General features: G+C 43.7%; 2 protein-coding genes across 2 annotated transcripts in view; both read left to right on the top strand.

Annotated features, from left to right (window-relative positions):
* The window catches only part of LOC142310572 (oocyte zinc finger protein XlCOF29-like), a 33,423-nt gene extending 14,161 nt beyond the window's left edge, over window positions 1-19,262 (top strand). Inside the window, exons 3-5 of the mRNA XM_075348091.1 lie at window positions 15,560-15,708; window positions 15,838-16,017; window positions 19,230-19,262. Of these exons, the coding sequence (XP_075204206.1) occupies window positions 15,631-15,708; window positions 15,838-16,017; window positions 19,230-19,262 (291 nt within the window). The 5' untranslated portion in view covers window positions 15,560-15,630. The remainder of the gene's footprint in view (window positions 1-15,559; window positions 15,709-15,837; window positions 16,018-19,229) is intronic.
* LOC142312344 (uncharacterized) overlaps window positions 1-24,396 on the top strand; it is a 122,728-nt gene that overhangs the window by 56,030 nt on the left and 42,302 nt on the right. The window contains exon 5 of the mRNA XM_075351281.1: window positions 19,564-20,513. Within this exon, the coding sequence (XP_075207396.1) occupies window positions 19,564-20,513 (950 nt within the window). The remainder of the gene's footprint in view (window positions 1-19,563; window positions 20,514-24,396) is intronic.

Genomic DNA, 24,396 nt, shown 5'->3' with positions numbered 1-24,396 from the left:
TCCCGCCACGTTGGTGAGCTCCCCTATTCCTAGCCAAAATATGTAGCTCCCTAATCACCCCCCAAAAAATATATGTTCTATCCCCGGACTAACTTGAATAAGCCTTTGAAAATTATGCAAAAATTAGCACAGTATGTCAAAACCTCAGCAAGATTCTCCAGTCCTACTTATCTCTGACTCCAGGTAGCCATCAGTCCGCCCAGAACAGGCCCACTTCATTTGAATTTGGATGATGTTCCTGGACAAAGGAGAAAAAGAAAAAAAGAAAAAAAAAGACCAAGGGGAGAGAAGATGGAGAAAGAAAGGAGAAGAACAAAAAAAAAAAAAAGAGGGGGGGAAGAGGACCCAGACTTTGGGATGTTTTCCTCTCTTTTCTCCCTTCCCCCTCCTCCTCTCACCTCCCCAACCCTCTCTCCGTAATGCATCCTCCTCAACGCCTCTCCCTGTTTGGGAAGAGAGAAAAAAAAAAAAAAAAAAAACAGGCAAAAAAAGGAAAAACAATGAGCGAGTTCCAGTTCAGGTATCATGGTTTCTCTCCAAGGGTTGGTTCCTGTGTTCCAGGCGAGAATTATGCTGTCGACCCGGGCTTGGCCTCCTTTCCTCCCTGGTCTCGACTTGCTTTTGTCCCCCAAGACGTCCCACATCTCTTCCTGAGCTTGTGAGGGATCCTCTTCTATTATTCCCTTCTCCACTAGCTCCTTTTTCTTGCCTTTCTGACCTAGTCTTGTTGAGCTCTGCCATGAGAATGTTTTCTGCTTCTTTGTAGTCCTTGTAGTATACAAACGAGCCATTGGGGTTTCTAACTTTCAGTGTAGCAGGGTATAATAGCTGGCACTTTACTTTTTTGTTGTACAGAAATGAGCAAATTTTGGTAAATTCTTTTCTCCTTCTGGATACTTCCGCTGAATAATCCCCAAAAATTAGCAGTCTGTTGCCTTGATATTGTAGTGGACGCTTTCGTTCTCTAAAGGCCCTCAATATTTCCTCCTTATGCTTATAATCAAGGTACTTGACAATCACCTGCCTGGCTCTTATCGGGGTATTCTTGTTTGAGTTTTGGCCCTCTCCCTTATTCGCCTCCTGGTGTCTCAGTGGACCCACTCTGTGGGCTCTTTCAACTCTGAATTTCGCCTTTATGCCCAGGGCCTGCGGTAGCTCCAACTCGCATATATTATCCAACCGTCCAATCGACACAGACTCTGGCAACCCGACTATACGTAAGTTGTTTCGTCTCGATCTGTTTTCCAAATCGTCCGCTTTATCCTTCAAGTATTCATTAGATTTTGCTAGAGCTGCTATTTGTGCTTGCATAGCCAGTATTGTCTCCTCGGAGTCAGATATTCTCTGCTCTGATTCTGCCAGTCTAGAGGCATGGGCATTTATCTGTTTTTGCATATTAGCTAATGATGTTTGTATGGCTGCCTCAATAGCCACTTTAACCTCTTTTGACAAGTGTGATGTCACTTCTTCAGCCAGTTTTTTATAGTCCACATTAAGCTTTTGTGTGTACTTGTCTTGGCCTGCAGGTGGTGCTGTTTTCTTAGTTCTCTTTGTCTGGACTGGGCCACCACCTCCATCCCCCAATAGCTTGCAGGCTTGTGATGTTGGTGTAGTAGGCTGCTTTTTGTTTCCTTTGGAAGGGGTACTATGAATTCTTGCATTTGACTTCCTGTGAGTCTGAGTGGGATTAATCTCCCTGTGCTGTTTGTCAGTTTCATCCTCCAACACTGCTGTGTCTTTGAGCTGCCCTGCTTTGTCTGCATCTTCTCTCCCCTCTGCCTCCATATCTCCTTCATCCTCCCATTGCGATCCACCATCATCAGTCCCCTGCATCCACCTCTCTCCTGCTGTGTCCTCCTGTGACTCCTCGCTCATATCTTCCTTATCTCCTGTCTCCTCGCTCATATCTCCCTTATCTCTCCCCTTCCAGCTCTGTGTTTGCTTTTCTGTGTCTCTCACCATGCGTTCAGGCTCCTCCCCCATCAGGCTCGGTGCCACTATCTTATCTTCTCCTCTGTCCATATCAAAGCTTCTCCAGGCTGATTCACTGCTCCCAGAGCTTCTCAGGAGGTACCGTTCCATAGCTGTCTGCTTTAGGTAACCTCCTGTGCTGCTCTCTGTTTGGTGGCTCGTCCGGGGGGTCTGTTTTTAGTCGGTTTCTGTGAGGGGTGGCAGGAGCTTCTCCCCTAAGCTGCCACCTCAGCCAGGACAGGAACAGGAAGTCACAAGTTTTATTTTTATCCTCCTTGATGCTGGATATTTGATTCTTGCTGAAAACGTCAAGACTGGGCCAAGAAATATCTTAAGACTGATTTTTCAAAGGTTTTATGGACTGATGAAATGAGAGTGATTCTTGATGGGCCAGATGGATGGGCCAGAAGCTGGATCAGTAAAGGGCCGAGAGCTTCACTCAGACGCAGCAAGGTGGAGGTGGGGTACTGGTATGGGCTGGTATCGCCAAGATGAACTTGTGGGTCCTTTTCGGTTTGAAGATGGAGTGAAGCTCAACTCCAAGACCCACTGCCAGTTACTGGAAGACAACTTCTACAAGCAGTGATACAGGAAGAAGTCAGTATCGTTCAAGAAAAACATGATTTTCATGCAGGACATCACATGCATCCAACTACTCCACAGCGTGGCTGGCCAGTAAAGGTCTAAAAGATGAAAAAATAATGACATGGCCCCCTTGTTCACCTGATCTGAACCCCATAGAGAACCTGTGGTCCATTATAAAAAGTGAGATCTACAGGGAGGGAAAACCATACACCTCTCGGAACAGTGTCTGGGAGGTTGTGGTGGCTGCTGCACCCAATGTTGATTGTAAACAGATCAAGCAACTGACATAATCTATGGATGGTAGGCTGTTGAGTGTCATTATAAAGAAAGGTGGCTATATTGGTCACTAATTTTTTGGGGTTTTGTTTTAGCATGTCAGAAATGTTTATTTCTAAATTTCGTGCCGTTATATTTCCATCTCACTTGTTTATTTTCACCAGGTAAACTAATATATTTGTTTTTTTATTAAGTTGCCTAATAATTCTGCAGAGTACTAGTTACCTGCACAAACAGATATCCTCCTAAGATAGCCAAAATCTAAAAAAAAAAACTACTCCAGCTTCCAAAAATATTAAGCTTTGATATTTAGGAGTCTTTTGGGTTGATTGAGAACATAGCTGTTGATCAATAATAAAAAAAAAATCCTCTAAAATACAACTTGCCTAATAATTCTGCACACGGTGTATTTGCAGATGGACACAACCTGAGTTAGTCTTAAACCCTTCTTGCCGGCCTTCTTCAGTCTTTATTCCTAAAAGCACCAGAACCCAAATCACCATGGACTTTTCTACTACTACTTTATTGTACATCTCCTTGTAAAAGAGAAATATTGTTTTCTACCGGGGAACTCAGTTCATCTCCAAATTCTGTAAGGCATTTTGTAAAAAGATCAATATTAAGTTGTCTTTTTCTTCTACCTACCACCCTGAAGCCAATAATCAGATTGAACATGTTAATCAGAGTCACGGGTGACACAGTCATGTGTTTTCTGGCAATAGAAGATCATAGCGCTTGGCTGCACGAAATGCTCCCTTACTTTCTATTATTCCTGGTGTTAGTATTCATTAAAATAGTCATATGCTCACTGAGGAAGAAGAGCAAAACGTACGTAGGAGCGAGGGGGTTGCACAGAGCACAGTCCAGATCAGTCAGCATTATTTTTATTCTAATATAATTTTTATATTATGCACTGGCACCTTTTTTCTATAGCGAAATATTTATCTGGTTGGTCAGTGGAACAGCTACCTTTAGTGTTTTGATTTCCATTATATTTATTTCAAAGCACTACGCACTTCACTCAATTAGTTTGCAACTAGAAATTTTCACTAAGCACTTTATATTTATGGTAGCTATTATAATATTCTCTCTGAACCAATTTTTTATTTGATTTAATGACACCTCATAATTAGGGCGGATCGGATCCGGACTGTATAAGTCCGGATCCGCGCGGTTTCAATGATATATTGGTGCCGGACCCAGGCGTGAGATTCCGGGTGCACGATCCAGATTCGGCAAATTAAGGAAAAATAAACAAAACAACAAATAAGTGTCAGTTTCATACTTATTGAGACTCGGTGTCATGGCGGCACACTGCTTCCGGGTCACGCATTCAGTTCCTGTACTGTGCACGCAATCACACAGCTTTCCATGCTTTTCCCGCCCACCGGCCGTCCTCTCATCTGTGATTACTTTAGTGAAATAGAAAGGAAAAAGGTGCACTGCACCGCTTACCACTCTGTAAGGGTATGTGCGCACGTTGCTTTTTACCTGCTTTTTACCTGCTTTTTTGCTGCTTTTTCTTCTGCGCTGTTTAATGCCAAAATGGATGTGTTCTTCTATTCAAGCAAAGTCTATGGGAATTTGGGTTTCTTGTTCACACTATGTTGTTCAAAATGCTGCCTTTTTGAGGCAGAACTTTGGTCAAAAACTCAGCTTTGCAGTGCAAAACCCAAATGGCAAAAACAATTGACATGTTGCTTCTTTGAAAAGCTGAGTTTTTGACCAAAGTTCTGCCTCAAAAAGGCAGCATTTTGAACAACATAGTGTGAACAAGAAACCCAAATTCCCATAGACTTTGCTTGAATAGAAGAACACATCCATTTTGGCATTAAACAGCGCAGAAGAAAAAGCAGCAAAAAAGCAGGTAAAAAGCAGGTAAAAAGCAACGTGCGCACATACCCTAAGGCTGTTGTAGCAAAGTCCTTTTCGGCTCTGTTCTGTTTAGAGCCAGCCACGTGGGTGTTCTGAGAGGCAGCCTCAGCTGCTAATACTCACATGGACTTGCTGCAGAAAAAACAGCTGAGTGCATAGGATGAAGTGACTGACCGTGGTGCTGTTGCCAAAGTGCCAGGATAAATACTTCTTTTGCCACAAAGAGAAATTGGCAGCACTCTGCGGTTGTCAAACAAATCTTGCTTTATTTTTTCTTGCAGACAGGCGAAACAGACATGAGGGTGCAGGGGGGGCGGAGCACAAGGACGACGGAACCGTTTCGCACCACAGGGGGTGCTTTCACGGGTCCATACAAAGAAACGCGAGTATTAGCCACTTAAATAGGGTCATTTTTAACTCCACGTGTTACTTGTTAAAAACAAATTAAAAACCTTTCACTGGAAAACTATGACTAAGGACATGACCTCGGCATTGGAAAAAAGACTTAATTATTGTTTGCCCGAAAAATTCAGTTTCACAGAGTTTCAAATTGATGTTTATAAGTCTTGTCGTAAAATTAATTTAAAAATTTTTTTTGCAGGTTCCAATAACGCAAATAAAGAAGTGGCTCCGGCAGAACAACCTTGTAAAATAGGTTCAGTAGGTTTTTGCTTCAAGGATTCAGCTTTTGACACAGTCAGAAAAGATGCACTGACACTGCTTAGTTTGACAGAAGGTGATGAGTGTTTACAGCAATCCCCAATTATTACACAGTCAACTTTTTTTCAGGGTGGTATTAAATCAGATTCCCCCCCCCCCCCAGTAGCTCCTGGAAATTGTATCGATATTTTCCAGAAATTAGTGTTACAAGATATCGAAAGTCTACATTATCCTCAAATGTCCCCTAATCTAACAGAGGCAGAAACAGCAGCAATTAGTGTTTTAAAATCATGGGAGGACATAGTTATTCGAAAAGCTGACAAGGGGGGCGCAATAGTGCTGTTAAGTAAAGAATAGTATATACAAGAAGGTAATAGACAACTAACAGATCCAAAAGTGTATACTAAGTTAAAAACTGACCCAATGCCAAAAATTCAAGAAAAAATACGCAGTTTTCTCAATAGGCAGGTGACATTAGGCACTATTACTAACAAAAAAGCAGAAAGCGTACTTCCTTTATGTCCAAATAGACCTCATTGGTACTTTGTTCCAAAAGTCCACAAGTCGTTGGATAAGCCTCCAGGTCGGCCTATCATCTCGGGAGTGGGTTCGGCAACAGAACCACTATCAAAATACCTACATTGGTTGCTGAACCCACTCCTGAGAGAGATACCGTCCTTCATACGTGACTCGGAAGATTGTTTAAAGGCACTGGACATGGTCCAATGGCAGCCAGGATACAACTTGGTATCAATTGACGTCGAGAGCCTCTACACCCGGATCCCACAAGATCAGGGTGTGGAGGCTGTCAGATATTTTTTGACAAATATGGGCGAATCTGATGAATATGTGGATTTTGTAAGCGAAGCTCTAATAATCGTTTTAAAAAATAACGTGTTTAAGTTTGGTAACACGTGGTACCTGCAACATGGGGGTGTGGCCAATTAATTTCAAGTTTAGTACCATGGACAATCAAATAAAATCAGTGATTAATAAACATTGGCACATTATCGAAAATGATAAAGATTTACAGGAGGTAGCAATTAGAACACCACAAATTACCTACCGCAGGTCCAAAAATATAGGCGACTTAGTCATAAAAAGACAGTTCATTCCACAAAAAACATGGCTAAAAAGAGCAGCCCCTATAGGAAATTATAAATGTGGCAATTGTTCCTATTGTGATCAACATCTTATTGGGAAAAATATAAAAGTGGGAGACAAATGGTATAGAATAGAGAGTCTGATTACATGCCGTACAAAATGGCTAGTCTATATAATTCTATGCCCATGCGGCTTCTTTTATATAGGCAAGACAATCAGACCTCTCTTCACCAGATTCCGTGAACATTTACACTCCATTAGCACTGGGATTGTAGCCACACGCCTGATAACACACATGCGGGATTCACATAACGGTAATCATAGATTATTACAATTCGCAGGGCTTGAAAAAAAATCACACCGTCCCCAGCAGGGGGAGATACGCTTAAACATTTATTAAGGAGAGAGGCTCGATGGAGCATGGAAACAAAGGCAATGGGACCCATAGGGTTCAACAACAAAAACGATCTAGCTATTTTTTTGTAGAAGAATACTGCATTGTATAATTAAAAAAAAAAATGCTTTCTATCTAAAGATCTATAGTGCCTGCTGTCCATACCCAGCCTCTTTACCTGTTGGTGCTTATATAAAAGAAGGTGAGCATAAATAGATCTACCTAGTAATATCTCTATATCCCTGCTTGATAATAAAATAATAGTATAAAAAAAAATTCGAAATATTTTTTTTTTTTAATAATCTAGCCATATAAAACTAAAGATCTATTTATACAATACGCAAAATAATATAAAAATAACACAATGATGAGTAGTCTTATAATGTTGTAGTCATAACTTGAGATATGTATAATGACAAATAATTTAAAGTGTCCATAAGTTATAAAACTGTTATTGCTGGAATGATATTTAACAGAAAGATTTCTCTCTGGAAATAGAATAAATATCTAACGTTGATGTAGAGAGAGGTTGTTTTTCAGTGAAAGGTTTTTAATTTGTTTTTAACAAGTAACACGTGGAGTTAAAAATTACCCTATTTAAGTGGCTAATACTCACGTTTCTTTGTATGGACCCGTGAAAGCACCCCCTGTGGTGCGAAACGGTACCGTCATCCTTGTGCTCCGCTCCCCCTGCACCCTCATGTCTGTTACACCTGTCTGCAAGAAAAAATAAAGCAAGATTTGTTTGACAACCGCAGAGTGCTGCCAATTTCTCTTTGTGGCAAAAGAAGCTCTCATCTGTGATTGGTTGCAGGCTGACGCGCCCCCCAGCCGGTGACAGCTCTGCCTGCGGTCATTGCTTATTGCGGCTCAGGCTACACTCATAGCTGGCAGTCTTCTCTATAGCTGCTCGCTCTGAGATGTAGCAGAGCTGTATGTGTCATCGTGGGATGTCATGTGGATTACGCCAGACCTGGAGGGGTGTGTTGGGGGTTAAAAAAGTGGTGAAAGAGGGCGTGTTTTGTACTTTATTTCAAATAAAGGATTTTTCTCTGTGTCTTGTTTATTTACATTCACTTACAGGTTTGTGATGTAGGTATCTGATAGACACCTGTGCCATCACAAACCTAGGGTTTAGTAGCAGCTGTGCGCCGCTATTAACGCCTGCTATTACCCCAATTGGCACCGCATCAGGCCACCGGGAAGAGCCGGTATTGCACCGGGATTGTCACATCTAATAAATGCGGCAATACTGGGCGGCTGTGGGTTGAGAATATACCAGCCCCCAGCCTGCATTATCATGGCTGGGGATGAAAACTGGGGGGACCGCAAGTCAGATTTTTTTAAAATAATTTATTTAAATAGAAAAAAAAGCTGCATGCGGTTTTTCTTAAGCCGCAGTCACACTTGCGAGGGACTTCTGCGAGTCTGACATCGCAGCACAGCCGCACACTTCTAACAGGAGCGTGCATGTGTTTCAAGGTACATGCACGCTCATGCTCAGAGAACAGCAGGCTGTTCCGGGTGATGTCATGCTTGGCAGACCCGCAAGATTCTGACATCACTGGCACAGCAGCACTCTTCTGACAGGAGCGTGCATGTGTTTCTTGGTACATGCACGCTCATGTTCAGAGAACGGCAGGCTGTAAAAAAAAAAAAAAAATCCTGCCAGCAGGTGGAAATTTGGTGCTGAAATCTAGTGCAGACGATTTCAGCACCAAATGTGCACCTCCTGGCAAAATATTGCGGAAAAATAACTGCGGCAAAAACAAATGCATCAAAACACCGCGTTTTTTTTGCCAGGAGGTGTAGATTGGATGCAGGAATATGGTGTAAAAATTTCAGCATCAAATTTGCATCCCTTGGCCCAAAAAAAACAACAAAACATTTCTCCCAGCAGGTGGAAATTAGGTGCTGACAGCTGGTGCAGATGATTTCAGCACCAATTGTGCACCTCCTGGCAAAATACACCGCGTTTTTTTGCCAGGAGGTGTAGATTGGATGCAGGGATATGGTGTAAACATTTCAGCACAAAATCTGCATCTCTTGGCCACAAAAATGATTTTTCTGCTAGGAGATGCAGGTCTGTGAACTCAGTGACCTCCACCTGAGGTCACAGGTGAAGGACCTCGGGAACCTGCAGCTGTGACCACAGATGACCTGAGTGACGTCACAGCTCAATGCGCAGCTCATTCATTCTCTGGAGCTCACAGAGAGCGGTCCTGCTCTAAGGCCTCTCTCTGTGATATTCAGAGATATTCAGATGTAGCGTGGGACCTCCTGTAGATTACGCCGGACCTGGAGGGGTGTGTTGGGGTTTAATAAAGTGGTGAAGGAGGGGGTGTTTGTATTTTATACCAAATAAAGGATTTTTCTCTGTGTCTATTTACTGTTATTTACAGGTTTGTGTGATGCAGGCATCTGAGAGATGCCTGTGCCATCACAAGCCTAGGGTTTAGTAGCAGCTGTGCGCTGCTATTAACCTCTCATTACTTCGATTGGCACCGCTCCAGGCCACCGGGAACGGCCAGTATCGCACCGGGATTGTCACATCTAATAGATGCGACAATACCAGACGGCTGTGGGCTGGAATACCAGCCCCTAGCCGGCGTTATTTGGCTGGGGATGAAAATTAGGGGGAACCGCACATCGTTTTTTGTTTTTTTTTTTAATTATTTAAAAAAATGCGGTTTCACCGGAATCACACATGCGAGGGACTCACACGAGTCTGCCATGGCAGCACCCGACAAAGCCTCGCATGTGTGACTGGATACACAGTTCAGATACAGCCCGACAGCTGGGGCTACAGCCGCGAGCTATATCTGTGCTGCCGATTTATTTATTTTTTTACCACCATGCTGACCGGCAGACCCTTGCACCGTTTTCCCCGCCCCACCGGCCATCCTGGCACCTGTGATTTGTTGCAGTCAGCTGACACTCAGGGTGGGGGCGCGTCTAGCTGCAACCAATTACACGCGCCAGTGGGCGGGCAAAACCATGAATATTGAATTGTTGGCTCCGAAGGGAATAGCGTGACTAGGTAGGAGTGTGCCGCCATGACAGCGCCCCGGTGAGTATGCCGCTCTCGCTCCTAACCCCCCCTCCCTTCCCGGTCCCCTCCACAAATCTCCGGATTCCGGTCCCCATTGACTTATATGGGCACCGGATTCCGGAGTGGATCAGACTCTTTTTAAAATCTGGCAGTGATCCGCCGGTCCCGGTTTTTTGGGCATTCGATCAGCTCTACTCATAATATTGGTAGTTAATACACTCTATATTTTTCTAAAAAAAAAATCTTTAACAAAATATATAAATCTTTTATTTATAAGGCTCACAGGTGGTTGGATGGTTAGCAAAGTAGTTACTCCTAGGATTGTTAATTATTTAAAGCACTTGGCACTTTACACTGAATTCGTTGTATTATAATATTTTCACTAGTATTTAATTTCTATGGTAGCTGTTTTACTACTATGCTATATGAATCATGTCTACCTTCTATTTGCCATGCATTGTTAGAAATGGATATCTGTGATTTATTTAACTGATGCTTTGACTGTGGATATTGTGCTATCCCCATTATCTTTTTGATTTAGCGACTATGTACATTAACAAATTATTACTATTTTGAATGTTTTTATTATATTTACCAAATATTAATAAAAAAATATTTTATTGGGCATAACACTTTTTATGTGGTTGATGTTATGCAACCTGATGTTGTGGTTTTATTCATTGTAATAGGTAGCTTTCCTGCTGGATTTTCATCTCTTTCCCCTTTAGGACCCAGCAGGAGCTTGCCTTACACCCAGCTGCTGATCATCAGTATTGTCTTGGTGCTTAAATACTCCTTTCTTCCCTGGATTGGTGCTAATGATATTATTCAGTTCATTCTCGCTCTGGTTGCAAACATGTGGATTGCTCTTATCTGTAGTATTGTTTCTGAAGCTTTGCTACACTTCCGCCCGAGTCATCTGTGGAGAAGAATTCATGCATCTGTGACGCCCTGGCCTATCAGGTCGTCACAAAGGGTGCCGTGCAATCTGACCTTCTGCATGATACCCGCTCCTCCTTGGTTATGGGTCCTGTCCCTTTGGTGTTGCTAAGAACAGGTATACACAAATCCTGAGGAACAATCTGCACCACACCCACCAAACACCCATTGGGCGGCCTGAGGGGAATAGGGCCGCTCAGATGGAGGGATGGTAGAAGGAGGGCCAGAAGTGTCAGTTGTAGTCAGTGAAAAGTAACAGGAAGAGGTCACGCTGCGGAGTTGGGCTCCTGTACCCGTCCCAGGTGCCAGACGTTGGCCTGGCCTGGAAGGAGCTGGAACCCCGGTCACAGGGGGTAGTGGCAAGGGGCACGGTACTGCCACAGCGGGCAGTTTGGCGGCCTTGTGCTACAACCGGGCAGTGGCCAGGGCACGACTGGGTACACGGACCCTAGGCTGGGAAGTAGCTTTATGCAGCCCAGTAATTTACCCAGAGGACGGAATCTTCATGAACCGCTCTCCACCCGCTCCAAAATCGGGGTACTAGCGCAACGAGAGGTATAGGACTTCCCAAAACCGTCCAGAAAATCCCAAGCGTGAACCCTGAGAGCAAGCTCACCCTGCCAGTCACGCAGGTGAGCGGGACCCGAGTAGTTTTAGGCGAAAGGGATCCACCAAGACTAAACACAGTGCCAAGGGACAAGGCTTCAGACCAACCAGCAATGCCAAAAGGGCACGGACACAGCGTGTTCGAACTAAAGCTGCAGGGCGCTCAAGACTTTGGTTTACCCGGTGTCAGTATCTCTGGACTGTGTGAGTACGTTGTGCCCCTTTGTTTCCAACGGGTCCCCAGCCTACCATCACCGAGTCCTGGGACACCTTCCCCTGCCCACGGAGGGGTTAACATCACTAGCTGCCATCTCATTGCTCCCGGGCGCACTCCCTCTCTCCTAAACGCAGCAGCGGTGGTATCCCATTTTACCACGGCCCGTGGGTTGCGTTACGAACACTATCCAATCCACCCTTTCTTCCCCCTTTTTCATTTTCGAGCAGCCACGCAACCCCGCCTAGGGTCCGGAGACCCCTCGAGCCACTGTGGATCCGCATCCAAGCAGTCCGTCGGCTGTCACGGGGGCGGCACACATTTCCCCCCCCACCTCATGTGTCCTCCTTGCGTCTTCCTTTAGCGTTTAGTGGGGTTGACCAAGAGCTCATCCCTTTCATTCCCTATTTAGGTTTCAGCACTAGGAATACCTATAGTCAGGTATCCGGCTTGGCGCATAAGAGTGGAACCTATCTAGGTTAGGTTAGCAGTAGGTTTACTCAAGGGGTCACATCTTCCCTTTCCCTAGACACAGGGTTTCCCTTCCCTTTCACCGCTCGCCTGGTAATTCCCTGTACCTAGCTTGACAAAGAGTCATAAAGTTGAGCCAAGCTTTGGTGTTGGGACCACTAAAACATCAAACTTAAGATATCTCCTGTCAGATTTATTGGTCCATAGGAAAACTGTTGTAATATTTTGCTGAAAACTTTGAATGCCTAATATGTTCAATAAATCTTGTTCACTCTGTTAGGCATCTTCCTTTTCTTGTGATGGTCAAAGAGCCTAGAATACTAGATTCTCAGGTGGTGATATGGTCCTTAATGTAACTGATACACTGGAAAGGTTTTGGTCCAGAAGAGAGGTTTTGGGGCTCCAGCTATATCGAAAACCTAGGAGATTCCATCTTTTGTTCCTGGATAAATCTGGACCTATGAGTCTGAACACCCCTCTTAAAAGTAGTCAGAAGGAGCAGGGAAACGCAGATGTAGTCGGGTCATGTATTGGTTGGGATTTCTAATGTCGTCCTGTCTGGGATTCTGTGCATTTCAGCAAAATTAGTAGGTGGCATTATATTTCTGCTGTGAGCTTCAGCGGGACTACATCCTATTTAAACTACTAGCTGTTTGCTTGAAATTGTCAGTTATTTACTGAACCCAATCCTTTATTACGATGATACCCTGGTATCTTTGATACCTTTTTGTTTGATATGTTTCTGTCATGATTCATGCCGGCTTTTCCCTGCTATGGTTACTACCAGCTCCGGCCTGGTCTTGTCAGGGGTTAACTTCCCTTGCCTCGTTCCGGATCCCAGAACGCTATATCTTACCACTGCACCTATGGTTCAGCGCTAGTGATACTTCTGCCTTGGATCGTGTATACTGGCTCTGGTGAGTGTTTCCAGTCTATCCTGCCTGCCTGCTACTGTGTTCTGACTTGTACCTTCCCCCATTCGTCTGCCTGTCCTGGTCCTTGACTACCCGTTCCTGTCTGCTGTTCTACCCTGTTTGTCCTCCTCCCTTATCTGTGTTTGGACTTCCTGGCCGCTAGACTGTATCCTTGCTCTTGACTCCGGCATTCGTCTCTCCCCTTTTGGTTTGTACGCTACTCTTTGGCTTCTGACTCTTTGCTAGCTCCTGACCATGATTTTTGTCTCCCTGTGCTTTTGTCTTAAGGCCCAGTCCCACACAACGACTTACCAGCGATCCCGAAAACAATGCGACCTGATAGGGATCGGTGGTAATTCGCTGGGAGGTCGCTGGTGAGATGTCACACAGTCAGACCTTACCAACGATGCAAGAACGATACAGGTCGCAGTAGCGACCTGTATAACGATCTCAGCAGTCACTGTGACCCTGTCACACAGTGTCAAACACAGCGATGTGTCCTGCCCAGCAGGACATTGCCTTTGAAGAAAATGGCCTGGACCATTCTGCAACGACCAGCGATCTCACAGCAGGGGCCTGATCGCTGGTAGATGTCACACATAACAAGATCGCTAAAGGGATCGCTACTGCGTCACAGAAACCGTGACTCAGCAGCGATCTCACTAGCGATCTCGTTATGTGTGACGGTACATTTAGACCTCTTGCTGCTGACTCGGATTACTGACTTCTCTGCTGACCCCTAGTGGTTGCTTGCTAAACTGTACTCTGAAGCTATATTACCTGTGGCTTCAGTAACTTCAGCGTGACAGTTTCCTGTTGATTCTACATTTGACTCAGTTCTCCTGGTTCTGATCTCAACTATCTCCTTATCTTGTTCTTCAGTTATGACTTTGATTTGTGGCTGCCCTTTCTGCTTTTGTTTATTGAGTGTCCTTAGGCAGCACGCTCTGCCGGAAAACAAACACTCCATGGACATAATGCAGAGCACCCTGTATTAAGTCTAGATTTTTGTGTAGGTATTCGAGAGTGAAATTCAGATTCCTCCGAGACCTGCTAAGCAGAGTGTTTTTTGAAAATTTCTCTGTAGAAGTTATATTAAGGGCAGTCAGGCTTTTATATACATTTACCCTTACACATTGTATGGGGGTTTACTGGAACAGATGAGTATTCTACTCAGCTGTCTGTCTCCGTTCCTTAGGCCCGTTTCACACGTCAGTGAAAAACAGTGACGTTTTTCACTGGCGTGTAAAACACGCACATGTCCCTGCGTGTGCCGAAAATCACGGCACACGTGGGTTGTCTAAGTGCAATCCGGGCTCCGTTCTCCGTGGCCCGTGATTGCACTTAGAGATTCACTCACCTGCGCCCGCTCCCGCTGTCCATGGTGCTGATCGCTCCCGCGACGCAGCATCCGGCCGGCGGTGACCCCTGCAGCAGCTGCTTCCGGGCCGGCTGTGTCGCGCATAATGAATATGCGCGACAGTAATCAGCCGGCACAGAAGGAGCAAGCTGCACGGACTGCAGAGGACATTGCTGGACGCCGGGTGAGTTAAAATGTTTTTTATTTTAAAAGTACGTTTTTTTCTGGCACGTGTTTCACGGACCACACCACTGCGTGGTCCGTGGAACAGCAGTGATGCCAGAAAAAAATGGACATGTCTCCGTGCAGCAATCACGCACACGCGGGTACGCTGCACGGAGACACGTGCAGTGACAAATCACTGACGTGTGAGCAGACCCATTCATTATAATGGGTCTGCGTATGTCCGTGATTCTGGTACGTTTAAAAAAAAGCACAAACGTACCAGAATCACTGACGTGTGAAAGGGGCCTTAGGGGTACTTTGCACGCTGCGACATCGCTAGCTGATGATAGCGATGCCGAGCGCAATAGTACCCGCCCCCGTCGCACATGCGATATCTTGTGATAGCTGCTGTAGCGAACATTATCGCTACAGCAGCTTCACATGCACTTAACGGCTCTGCGACGTCGCTCTGGCCGGCGACCCGCCTCCTTCCTAAGGGGGCGGGTCGTGCGGCGTCACACGGCAGGCGGCCAATAGAAGCGGAGGGGTGGAGATGGGCGGAGATGAGCGGGACGTAAACATCCCGCCCACCTTCTTCCTTCCGCATAGCCGGTGGAGGCAGGTAAGGAGATGTTCCTCGCTCCTGCGGCTTCACACACAGCGATGTGTGCTGCCGCAGGAACGAGGAACAACATCGTATCTCCTATTGGCGCGACATTATGAAAATGACCGACGCTACACAGATCACCGATTTTCGACGCTTCTGCGATCGTTTATCAGCACATCAAGGTTTTACACGATGCGACGTCATTACCGGCGCCGGATGTGCGTCACTTTCGATTTGACCACGACGATATCGCAGTAGCGATGTCGCAACGTGCAAAGTACCCCTTAGACTAGAATAACTAGTCCATTGTATTAATACATGGGATTCTTTATTCTTTTACTTTTTTTTCATCTTCTTCCTATCTAGCTTCCTCCAATATTGGATCTTCTTAGTAAAGATATTTTATATCAGAGAATTTCCCAACCGACCCATCAAGGATGGATAGGGACAAGGAAAAGATGGCGGAAAGGATATTGCACCTCACCCCAGAGATCCTCTTCCGGCTTACTGGAGAGGTGAGAGATTCTGATGACATCACATTACATCATTCTTATCTATGGGAATAACAGATGGACAGAACTGGAGAGGTGAGGACTCTGGAAATGTCTGTAGTGAGATTTCTTACTGTGTCTCTCCATAACCAGGATTACACAGTAGTGAAGAAGACCTCTAGTGAGCACTGTCAGGCCCCTGTGTCTGAGGGATGGAGAAGACTTCTCAGCCCAATCATGGGGCCTCCACCTCACCCCCCGATACATGAGGACATCAATGACCAGAAGATCCTAGAACTCACCTACAAGATGATTGAGCTGCTGACTAGAGAGGTGACACTACTGGGAATGCTGGGACATTATACAGTAATGCTATGAAGGGATCGGGTGTGACGGTATCATTGTATGTGTCAGGTTCCTATAAGGTGTCAGGACGTCACCGTCTATTTCTCCATGGAGGAGTGGGAGTATTTAGAAGGACACAAAGATCTGTACAAGGACATCATGATGGAGGTTCCCCAGCCCCTCACATCACCAGGTAATAGACAGGACTAAATACACACGGCCTATAATTATCTGTATGTAAGGAATGAATTCAGTCCCTGTATGTGTCTCCTCCAGTTCTATCCAGTAAGAGGACAACACCAGAGAGATGTCCCCATCCTCTTCTCCCACAGGACTGTAAACAAGAAGATCCCGATGTTCCTCAGGATCATCAGGTAGATGGAGAGAAGGTGCCATGAAATCTCCCTATGATGTGTAGACGGCTGTGAAGGTTTTGTGCTCAGTCTTGTTTTATCCTCCAGTATTATATGTTTTATACTTGTGTAATGAGAGCGGTGGAGATGGCAGGATTAGGCCTTGTGCGCACTAGGCGTTTTTGCCGCGTTTTTAGCGGCGTTTTTTACCGCGTTTTTGTGCTGAAAACGCAGTGACATTGCTTCCCCAGCAATGTCAATGGGTTTTCAGAAGTGCTGTCTGCACACAGCGTTTTTTTTTAGCTGCGTTTTTGTGGTGACCACAAAAACGCAGCATGTCAATTATTTCTGCGTTTTTCACCCATTGAGTTCAATGAGATGTTCAAAAACGCAATGAAAAAGGCACATTGCAAATATAGCTGCGTTTCTATGACTAAAAACGCAGCTATAAACGCAAGGGGTGGGTACTACAGTGACGTGTACAGGAAGAGGATTCCTTCTGTTGGTAAACACAGAAGCATGAATCCTCCCGGTACCGTCACCGCTGCGTCCACCTCCTGTCCTGTGCCATGTCAGCTCCGTGCGGCGCCATGTCTGGGCGGGAGGTGGAGGCAGCGGCGAAAACCAAAGTGAACAGTAGAAAAAAAAAAATGTCATATATACTCACCTGTCTGCAGGGTCCCGGTGCCATGCCCGCTCCTGTCCCGGTCCCGCCGCTCTGGCTGTGTGCAGTCTCCCCGGGGCAGGACCTTGCTTGCAGGACCTGGCGGTGGATCACCTGATGCAGTCACCTGACGCATCAGCTGATCGTAATTCTCGCGGTGTCGCCCGGCCGGCTATCAGCTGATCCTGCCGTCAGGGGACTTCATCAGCTGATTACCGGCAGCTCCCGCAGCGATGGGACGGGATCAGACTCTCATCCGATCGCTGCAAGAGCTGCCGGTCATCAGCACAGCACATAAGTGAGTATTATTTTTTTTTTCTACTGATGCATCAGCTGATTGTATAACCGGCTTTTATACAATCAGCTGATGTGTGATGTGATTCAGGCACTTGATCCTGACACATCATCTGATCGCTTTGCCTTCCAGCAAACCGATCAGATGATATTGGATCCAGATTGGACGGCGCGGGACCCTGACCCAGGATTACTGCGGAGGGGGGTTCTTTATTTTAATAAAGATGGAGTCACTAATTGTGTTGTGTTTTATTTCTAATAAAAAAAATTTTCTGTGTGTTTTTTTTTTTTTTTTATCATTACTAGAAATTCATGGTGGCCATGTCTAATATTGGCGTGACACCATGAATTTCGGGCTTAGGGCTAGCTGATAATATACAGCTAGCCCTAACTCCATTATTACCCGGCTAGCCACCCGGCATCAGGGCAGCTGGAAGAGTTGGATACAGCGCCAGAAGATGGCGCTTCTATGAAAGCGCCATTTTCTGGGGTGGCTGCGGACTGCAATTCGCAGTGGGGGTGCCCAGAGATCCTGGGCACCCTGCACTGTGGATTCCAATCCCCAGCTGCCTAGTTGTACCCGGCTGGACTCAAAAATTAGGCGAAGCCCACGTCATTTTTTTTTTTTTTAATTATTTCATGAAATTCATGAAATAATTAAAAAAAAAGGGCTTCTCTATATTTTTGGTTCCCAGCCGGGTACAAATAGGCAGCTGGGGGTTGGGGGCAGCCCGTACCTGCCTGCTGTACCCGGCTAGCATACAAAAATATGGCGAAGCCCATGTCATTTTTTTTTTCTTTTTGGGCAAAAAACTGCATACACTAGTGAATGGAGGATGCTGAGCCTTGTAGTTCTGCAGCTGCTGTCTGCTCTCCTGCATACACTAGTTCTGCAGCTGTCTGCTCTCCTGCATACAATGAACATTTTGAAGAAGGAAATGACATCAGACCTTTTTTTTTTTTTTTTCATCAACAATCTTTAATGGCATTGTGCACTGATTAAAAACGCAGTGAGCAAAAACGCAGCAAAAAACGCACCAAATCGCGGCAAAAACGCATGCGTTTTTGCCGCGTTTTTTTTAGCCGCGGGTGCGTTTTTTGAGACAAAAATGCACATAAAAACGCAGCGTGAAAAAAACGCCTAGTGCGCACATACCCTTAGAGCTGATCATAGATGGGACTTCTCCATCTGTCTGTGTGTACATGTGAATAAGTTTGTGTAGTTAAAAGAAAAAGGTTTTGATATCATGTTAGCCAGTTGAAAAATGATTGATTGCTCTCAGTGAGAGAAACAAAATTCAAATTTTGTAGTTTTGATACCTTTTAATGGCTAACTAAAATAAAATATGATTATGTTATAAAGCAAGCTTTCAAGATATCTCAGGTCTCTTCCTCAGGCATGGCAAGTTTGTGTACACACCCAGATGCATATAGTGATTGGTTTCCCCCTTCAGATGTAATCTGGCACCGAGCACCTCTCCTCCATCTGTCTATGACTTTTACAATATTTGTTTCAGGGGGAAGATCTGACCCATATTAATACTACAGAGACATATGTGAGGGGTGATGAGCGGAGTAAAGAGGAGATTCCTACAGATAACCGCCCAGGTAAGTAGTGACCACTAAATGCAGAGAAGTCACAGATTATTTTCAGTCTCTGCCTGCATTATCGGTGGTGTATTCTGGCCATATTACAATCAAGTGGTGATGACTCTTTGTTCCATCATTGTCTTCACCGGCATCTCACCTGGAGGATGCAGATGCAGTAAATGTGAGACGCTGGGCAAAAATTATGTTCCATTTCTGTGGACATTTCATATAAAAATGTCATAAAATTAAAATTCCTAAGGATATTTTATCCAGAAAATGTTTGTTTTTTCTCTTCGCAGATGACTGTGGCAAGATATTGGGAGGACAACTGACAACTTCAGTTTTTAAATCAGATGACCTTGAGATTAAAGAGGACACATTTGAAGTGAATTCCATTATCCTAGATTCACCATCGTTTGTTGACCGCGAAGATATATCATCTGATCTTATGAAACAGGTCCTATCTTCTGATTCATCACAGACTGTTAAGAAAAATAAAAGTCACAAAAGGGGCATTAAAAATCTAAGTACTCTTACAGCAGAGAAGCCATTTTCATGTTTGGAATATGGAAAAACGTTTTCCCCCAAAATGTCTTTTGTCACACATAAAGACATTCACACAGAGGAGAAAACATTTTTTTGTTCAGAATGTGGGAAATGTTTTCTTCAGAAATCGGAGCTTGTTAAACATGAAAAAACTCACGCAGCGGAAAAAACACATTCATGTTCAGAATGTGGAAAATGTTTTGCAAGTAGATCAAATCTTATTTTACATCAAAGAAGTCATACAGGTGAGATGTTCTTTCCATGTTTAGACTGTGGGAAATGTTTTAATCAGAAAACAAATCTCGTCCGACACCTCAGAACTCACACAGGCGACAAGCCATTTCCATGTTCAGAATGTGGGTATTGTTTTGCAGATAAATCAAATCTTACTAGACATCAAAGAATTCATACAGGGGAGAAGCCATTTTCATGTTCAGAATGTGGGAAATGTTTTGCAGGTAAATCAAATCTTGTTACGCATCAGAAAACTCACACAGGGGAAAAGACATATTCATGTTCAGAATGTGGAAAAGGTTTTATCTTCAAATCACATCTTCTTATACATCAAAGAACTCACACAGGTGAAAAGCCATTTTCCTGTCCAGAATGTGGGAAATGTTTTACAGATAAATCAGATCTTGTGAGACATAGAAGAATACACACTGGGGAGAAACCATTTTCATGTTCAGAATGTGGGAAATGTTTTACCTTCAAATCACATCTTCTTCAACATCAAAGAACTCACACAGGCGAAAAGCCATTTTCCTGTGCAGAATGTGGGAAATGTTTTAAAGACAAATCAGATTTTATGAGACATAGAAGAATTCACACAGGGGAGAAGCCATTTTCATGTTCAGAATGCAGAAAATGTTTTACCCTGAAATCACATCTTCAGCAACATCAAAGAATTCACACAGGGGAGAAGCCATTTTCCTGTGCAGAATGTGGGAAATGTTTTACAGATAAATCAGTTCTTGTAAGACATAGGAGAATTCACACAGGGGAGAAGCAATTTTCTTGTTCAGAATGTGGGAAATATTTTACTGTCAAATCACATTTTCTCCAACATGAAAGCACTCACAGGGGAGACGTTATTCTCATACCTAGAAGATGAGAAATGTTTTATTAAAAATCATAAATCAAAAAAACTCACACAGAGACAAGGGCATATATTGCATTTGCAAATTGTACAAGAAAACATACAATGGAGAAAATCAACGAAAAGTCAAATAAGTAGTCAGATATGGGTAAAGCATAAAGGGGTCCAGGAAAAAAAATGATGACCTATCTACAGGATAGGTAATCAATATCAGATGATTTGTGGGGGTCTGCCGCCTTGTACCTCCATCAATTGGCTGTTACAAGCGCCAGCCATGTGGGACCAATAAATATTGTAAAACAAAACTTTTTGTTAAAAAAAAAAAAAAACATACGGTGTATATATATATTTTTTTTTCAGAAGAAAAAAGTAATTTATTCTAATAAAAAAAGTCTAAAAAAAGATACATATCGGGTATCACAGCACCCGTAACAATCAGTACAAAACAAATGTGATTTTTCTTCCTGCGCAGTGAAGTCCACAAAGAAGGAAAAAAAGTACAGCAGAATTGTCATTTTTGGGGCACTTCTTCTCACATAAAATTTAAATAAAAAAATTGTTACCCACTGAAAAATGGTATCAATAAAAATTGGGGTTTATATTATATAAAAAAAGAAGTCCTCCTTCAGTTCTACATTTAGAAAAATAAAAAAAAATATGGCTCGTTGAATATGATGCAGGATTTTTTTTTTGTGCATAAGTTCTAAAACAGAAGAAAATGTATAAATTAGGCATCACTATAATTGTATAATACTGTACTATACAGTTATATCTCAATTTAGCCCACATGGAAAATGCAATACTTTGTTTTTACAGTATATTTTGTTTACCCCCCTTACACAAAAAAATAAACAAAAAGAGATCAAAAGTAGTATGTGCCCCAAAATGGCACCATTGAAAACTTCAGCTTGCCCTGGAGAAAATAAGCCCTCATACAACTGTCTACAAAAATAAAAAAGTTAGGGTCCTCAGATATAATGGTGGCGGCTTATTGAGAGGATATGACATATAAAATTAATGATTCTTGTTGGCTACAGAAAAGTTTCTGAGGTGAGGCAATAGGCCAGTCTAAAAAAATGCGTTTGTAGGGCCCTATTAAGTGTTAATGTTGGGAATTAATCGAATTGTTCTTGGTAGTGCGTTCCAGAGAATTGGCGCAGTTCGCAAGAAATCTTGGAGATGGGAGTGGAAGGTTTCGGATTATAGAGGATGTCAGTCTTTGGTCATTAGCAGAATGGAGGGCACGGGTAGGGTGATAGACAGATGAGGGTGCAAAACTGTGGACCGCTTTGTGGGTGAGAATGATAAGTTTATATTGTACTCTGTAGTGGATGGGTAACAAGTGCTATGACTGGTACAATGAGGAGGCATCAATCTAGCAGTTGGAGAGGAATATGATCCTGGCTGTGGCATTCAGGATGGATTGGAGAGGGAGAGTTTAGTAATAGGCAAACTGATTAGTAGAGAGTTGCAATCTATAGTCCATGAAAGAATGAATAAGAGTGATAGTAAGAGTTTTTGCGGAACCAACGGTAAGAAAAAGTTGAATTCTGGAGATGTTTTTGAGGTGGAGGTGACATGAGCGAGCAAGTGATCGAATGTGGGGAGTGACGGAGAGATCCGAGTCAAATATAACCCCAAGACAGCGGGTGTGCTGCTGGGGAGTAATGGTTGAATGTACAGCATGGGTAGAAAAATAATTAAAACTTGACTTTTAATACCACAGTTAAGATTGAGTACCCAATGACATACAACACACAAAAAGAAAAACTTGTGTGAACAGGTACCGCGGTGGTCTGTGACGCATGTGTTCACAACAGACATAAATAACTGTCACAAGATCCACCAATCACATCTAGGCTGTATAAATAACTCCAAGTATACAGCAGACTGCAAAAACAACATTAAATGTGACAGAGAAATAAAGGAACTGTCTCAGCAATTGATGTCCTGAGACCAGTACCAATGATGGGATAGTTCACAGGGGGAACATTACCTCAGGTTCCCAGTTGTCAGTCACCACTCACGTCATTCCTTCCCGACGTGTTTTGTCGAATTATGACTCATTAGGGGATCCTGAGGTCAGAAGCACAGTGAGTATGACACCATGACCACATGGAATACTACGGCGTCTGGTGATCGAAGCAGAAGTCGCAGGAGCGGACTCTGGTGTTTGTCACATCTCCACCAATCATGTTGCATGTTATGTGTTGTGTAATCAGAAATTCCTTGAGACCATTGCTAGACCAATATTTTGACATTGGGGCATATTTGGATAGGCAAACAACACTGGCATGGGAACGAATCCCCCCCCACACACTTTGCCCTTAGATCCAAAAGCATTTTTTATTTTAAGACCTGCATAACAACTGTGGACAAGTATGTCCCTGAGATTGCGTGATCTTTTAAAATATTGTTAAAGATAGATGGTCTGTGATGCTATTGGACAGTGTTTGGTCCAGTCTAAGCATTGGGCAACATTATTGGAGGGCATTGCTCATATCATTCAATTTATGAAATGCGGAGATGAATCTCACCTATGAGTCAGATGTAGGTTTTCTCTTGGATTTAAGGAGATAATTTCCCCAGAGACTCCAGTGACCTGCGCACAACCTCTGCTGCTCAAGAAATCTCTCCTCCCTTCTTATCTCCTCTTCCCACAATCGGATATAAAATTTCTCTCATGCCTCCCCAATACTCTGAAACTCTCTACCACAACATATCAGACTCTCGCCTACAGTAGAAACCTTCAAAAGGAACCTGAAGACCCACCTCTTCTGACAAGTTCCTGTAACCCACGAGGTAACAACCTTCATACTAGACTGGTCACATGGCTATGATGTCATGTAAGTTCCTGTAAGTCAGATGTAGCAGAGCTGAAGATGCTCGCCCGCCTTTGGACTATGTCGGAGAGGGTTCTTTTGAGTAATAAAGATGGAGTCCTAAATATCTTCTGTTTTATTTCTACTAAAATATTTTTTTCTCTGTCTGTTATTTTAACAGTAAAATAAAACAACAACACAATCACAGATGCTATCACAGAGTGGGCATCTGTGATTGAATGCTGGAGTAACCTGAAACCAGCCCATACATTCTAGCATCTAGAATGTATGGGCAGATTCCAGGTTACTCCAACAGCCAATCACAGACACCCATTCTGTGTGACAGCGTCTGTGATTGGCTGTTGGGTCCCTCACACATATAGTAGTGTAAAAATAAATAAATAATTAAAAAAAATGACATAGCACTCTGCAGTATTTTTGATTCTCAGCTCAGTTAAATCCAACGGCTATGGGCTGCCACACCCATCTGCCTGGCTTTACCTTGGCTTGCAATCAAAATACAGGGAAGCCCACTTTTTTTTTTTTTAATTTAAAAAAAAAAAAAATGCGTGAGCTCCCACCGTATTTTGATCGCCAGTCAAGTAAAGCCAGGCAACTGGAGGCTGGGATTCTTAGCGTGGTAAGACCCATGCATTCTGGGCCACCCACGCTAAAAACCACAGCTGCCCCTGGAAATGGCGCATTGTTTCTTAGCGCCATTTCCAGGCGCTTTACACGGCTTGTCCAGCGGTCCTGATGGCGGTGGCACGCTGGGTAATAAAGGAGTTAATATCAGCTTTGTATTCTCAGCTGGTACTAAGCCCGAAATTCGTGTTGTCACGCCAAATTGGACATGACCACCACCATAAATTTCTAGTAAACAGTTTAAAAAAACAACACATAAAACATTTTTTTTATTAGAAATAAAACAAAACATTTAGAGACTCCTTTATTGTAAAAAAAATCCTTAGTCCGATGTAGTTCACAGGTAGCGCAATG

Source organism: Anomaloglossus baeobatrachus, chromosome 5 (genome assembly GCF_048569485.1).
Source record: "Anomaloglossus baeobatrachus isolate aAnoBae1 chromosome 5, aAnoBae1.hap1, whole genome shotgun sequence".
NCBI classification, from domain to species: domain Eukaryota; kingdom Metazoa; phylum Chordata; class Amphibia; order Anura; family Aromobatidae; genus Anomaloglossus; species Anomaloglossus baeobatrachus.
Note: the sequence above shows the minus strand (reverse complement) of the source record. Positions and strands in the feature narration are given on the sequence as shown.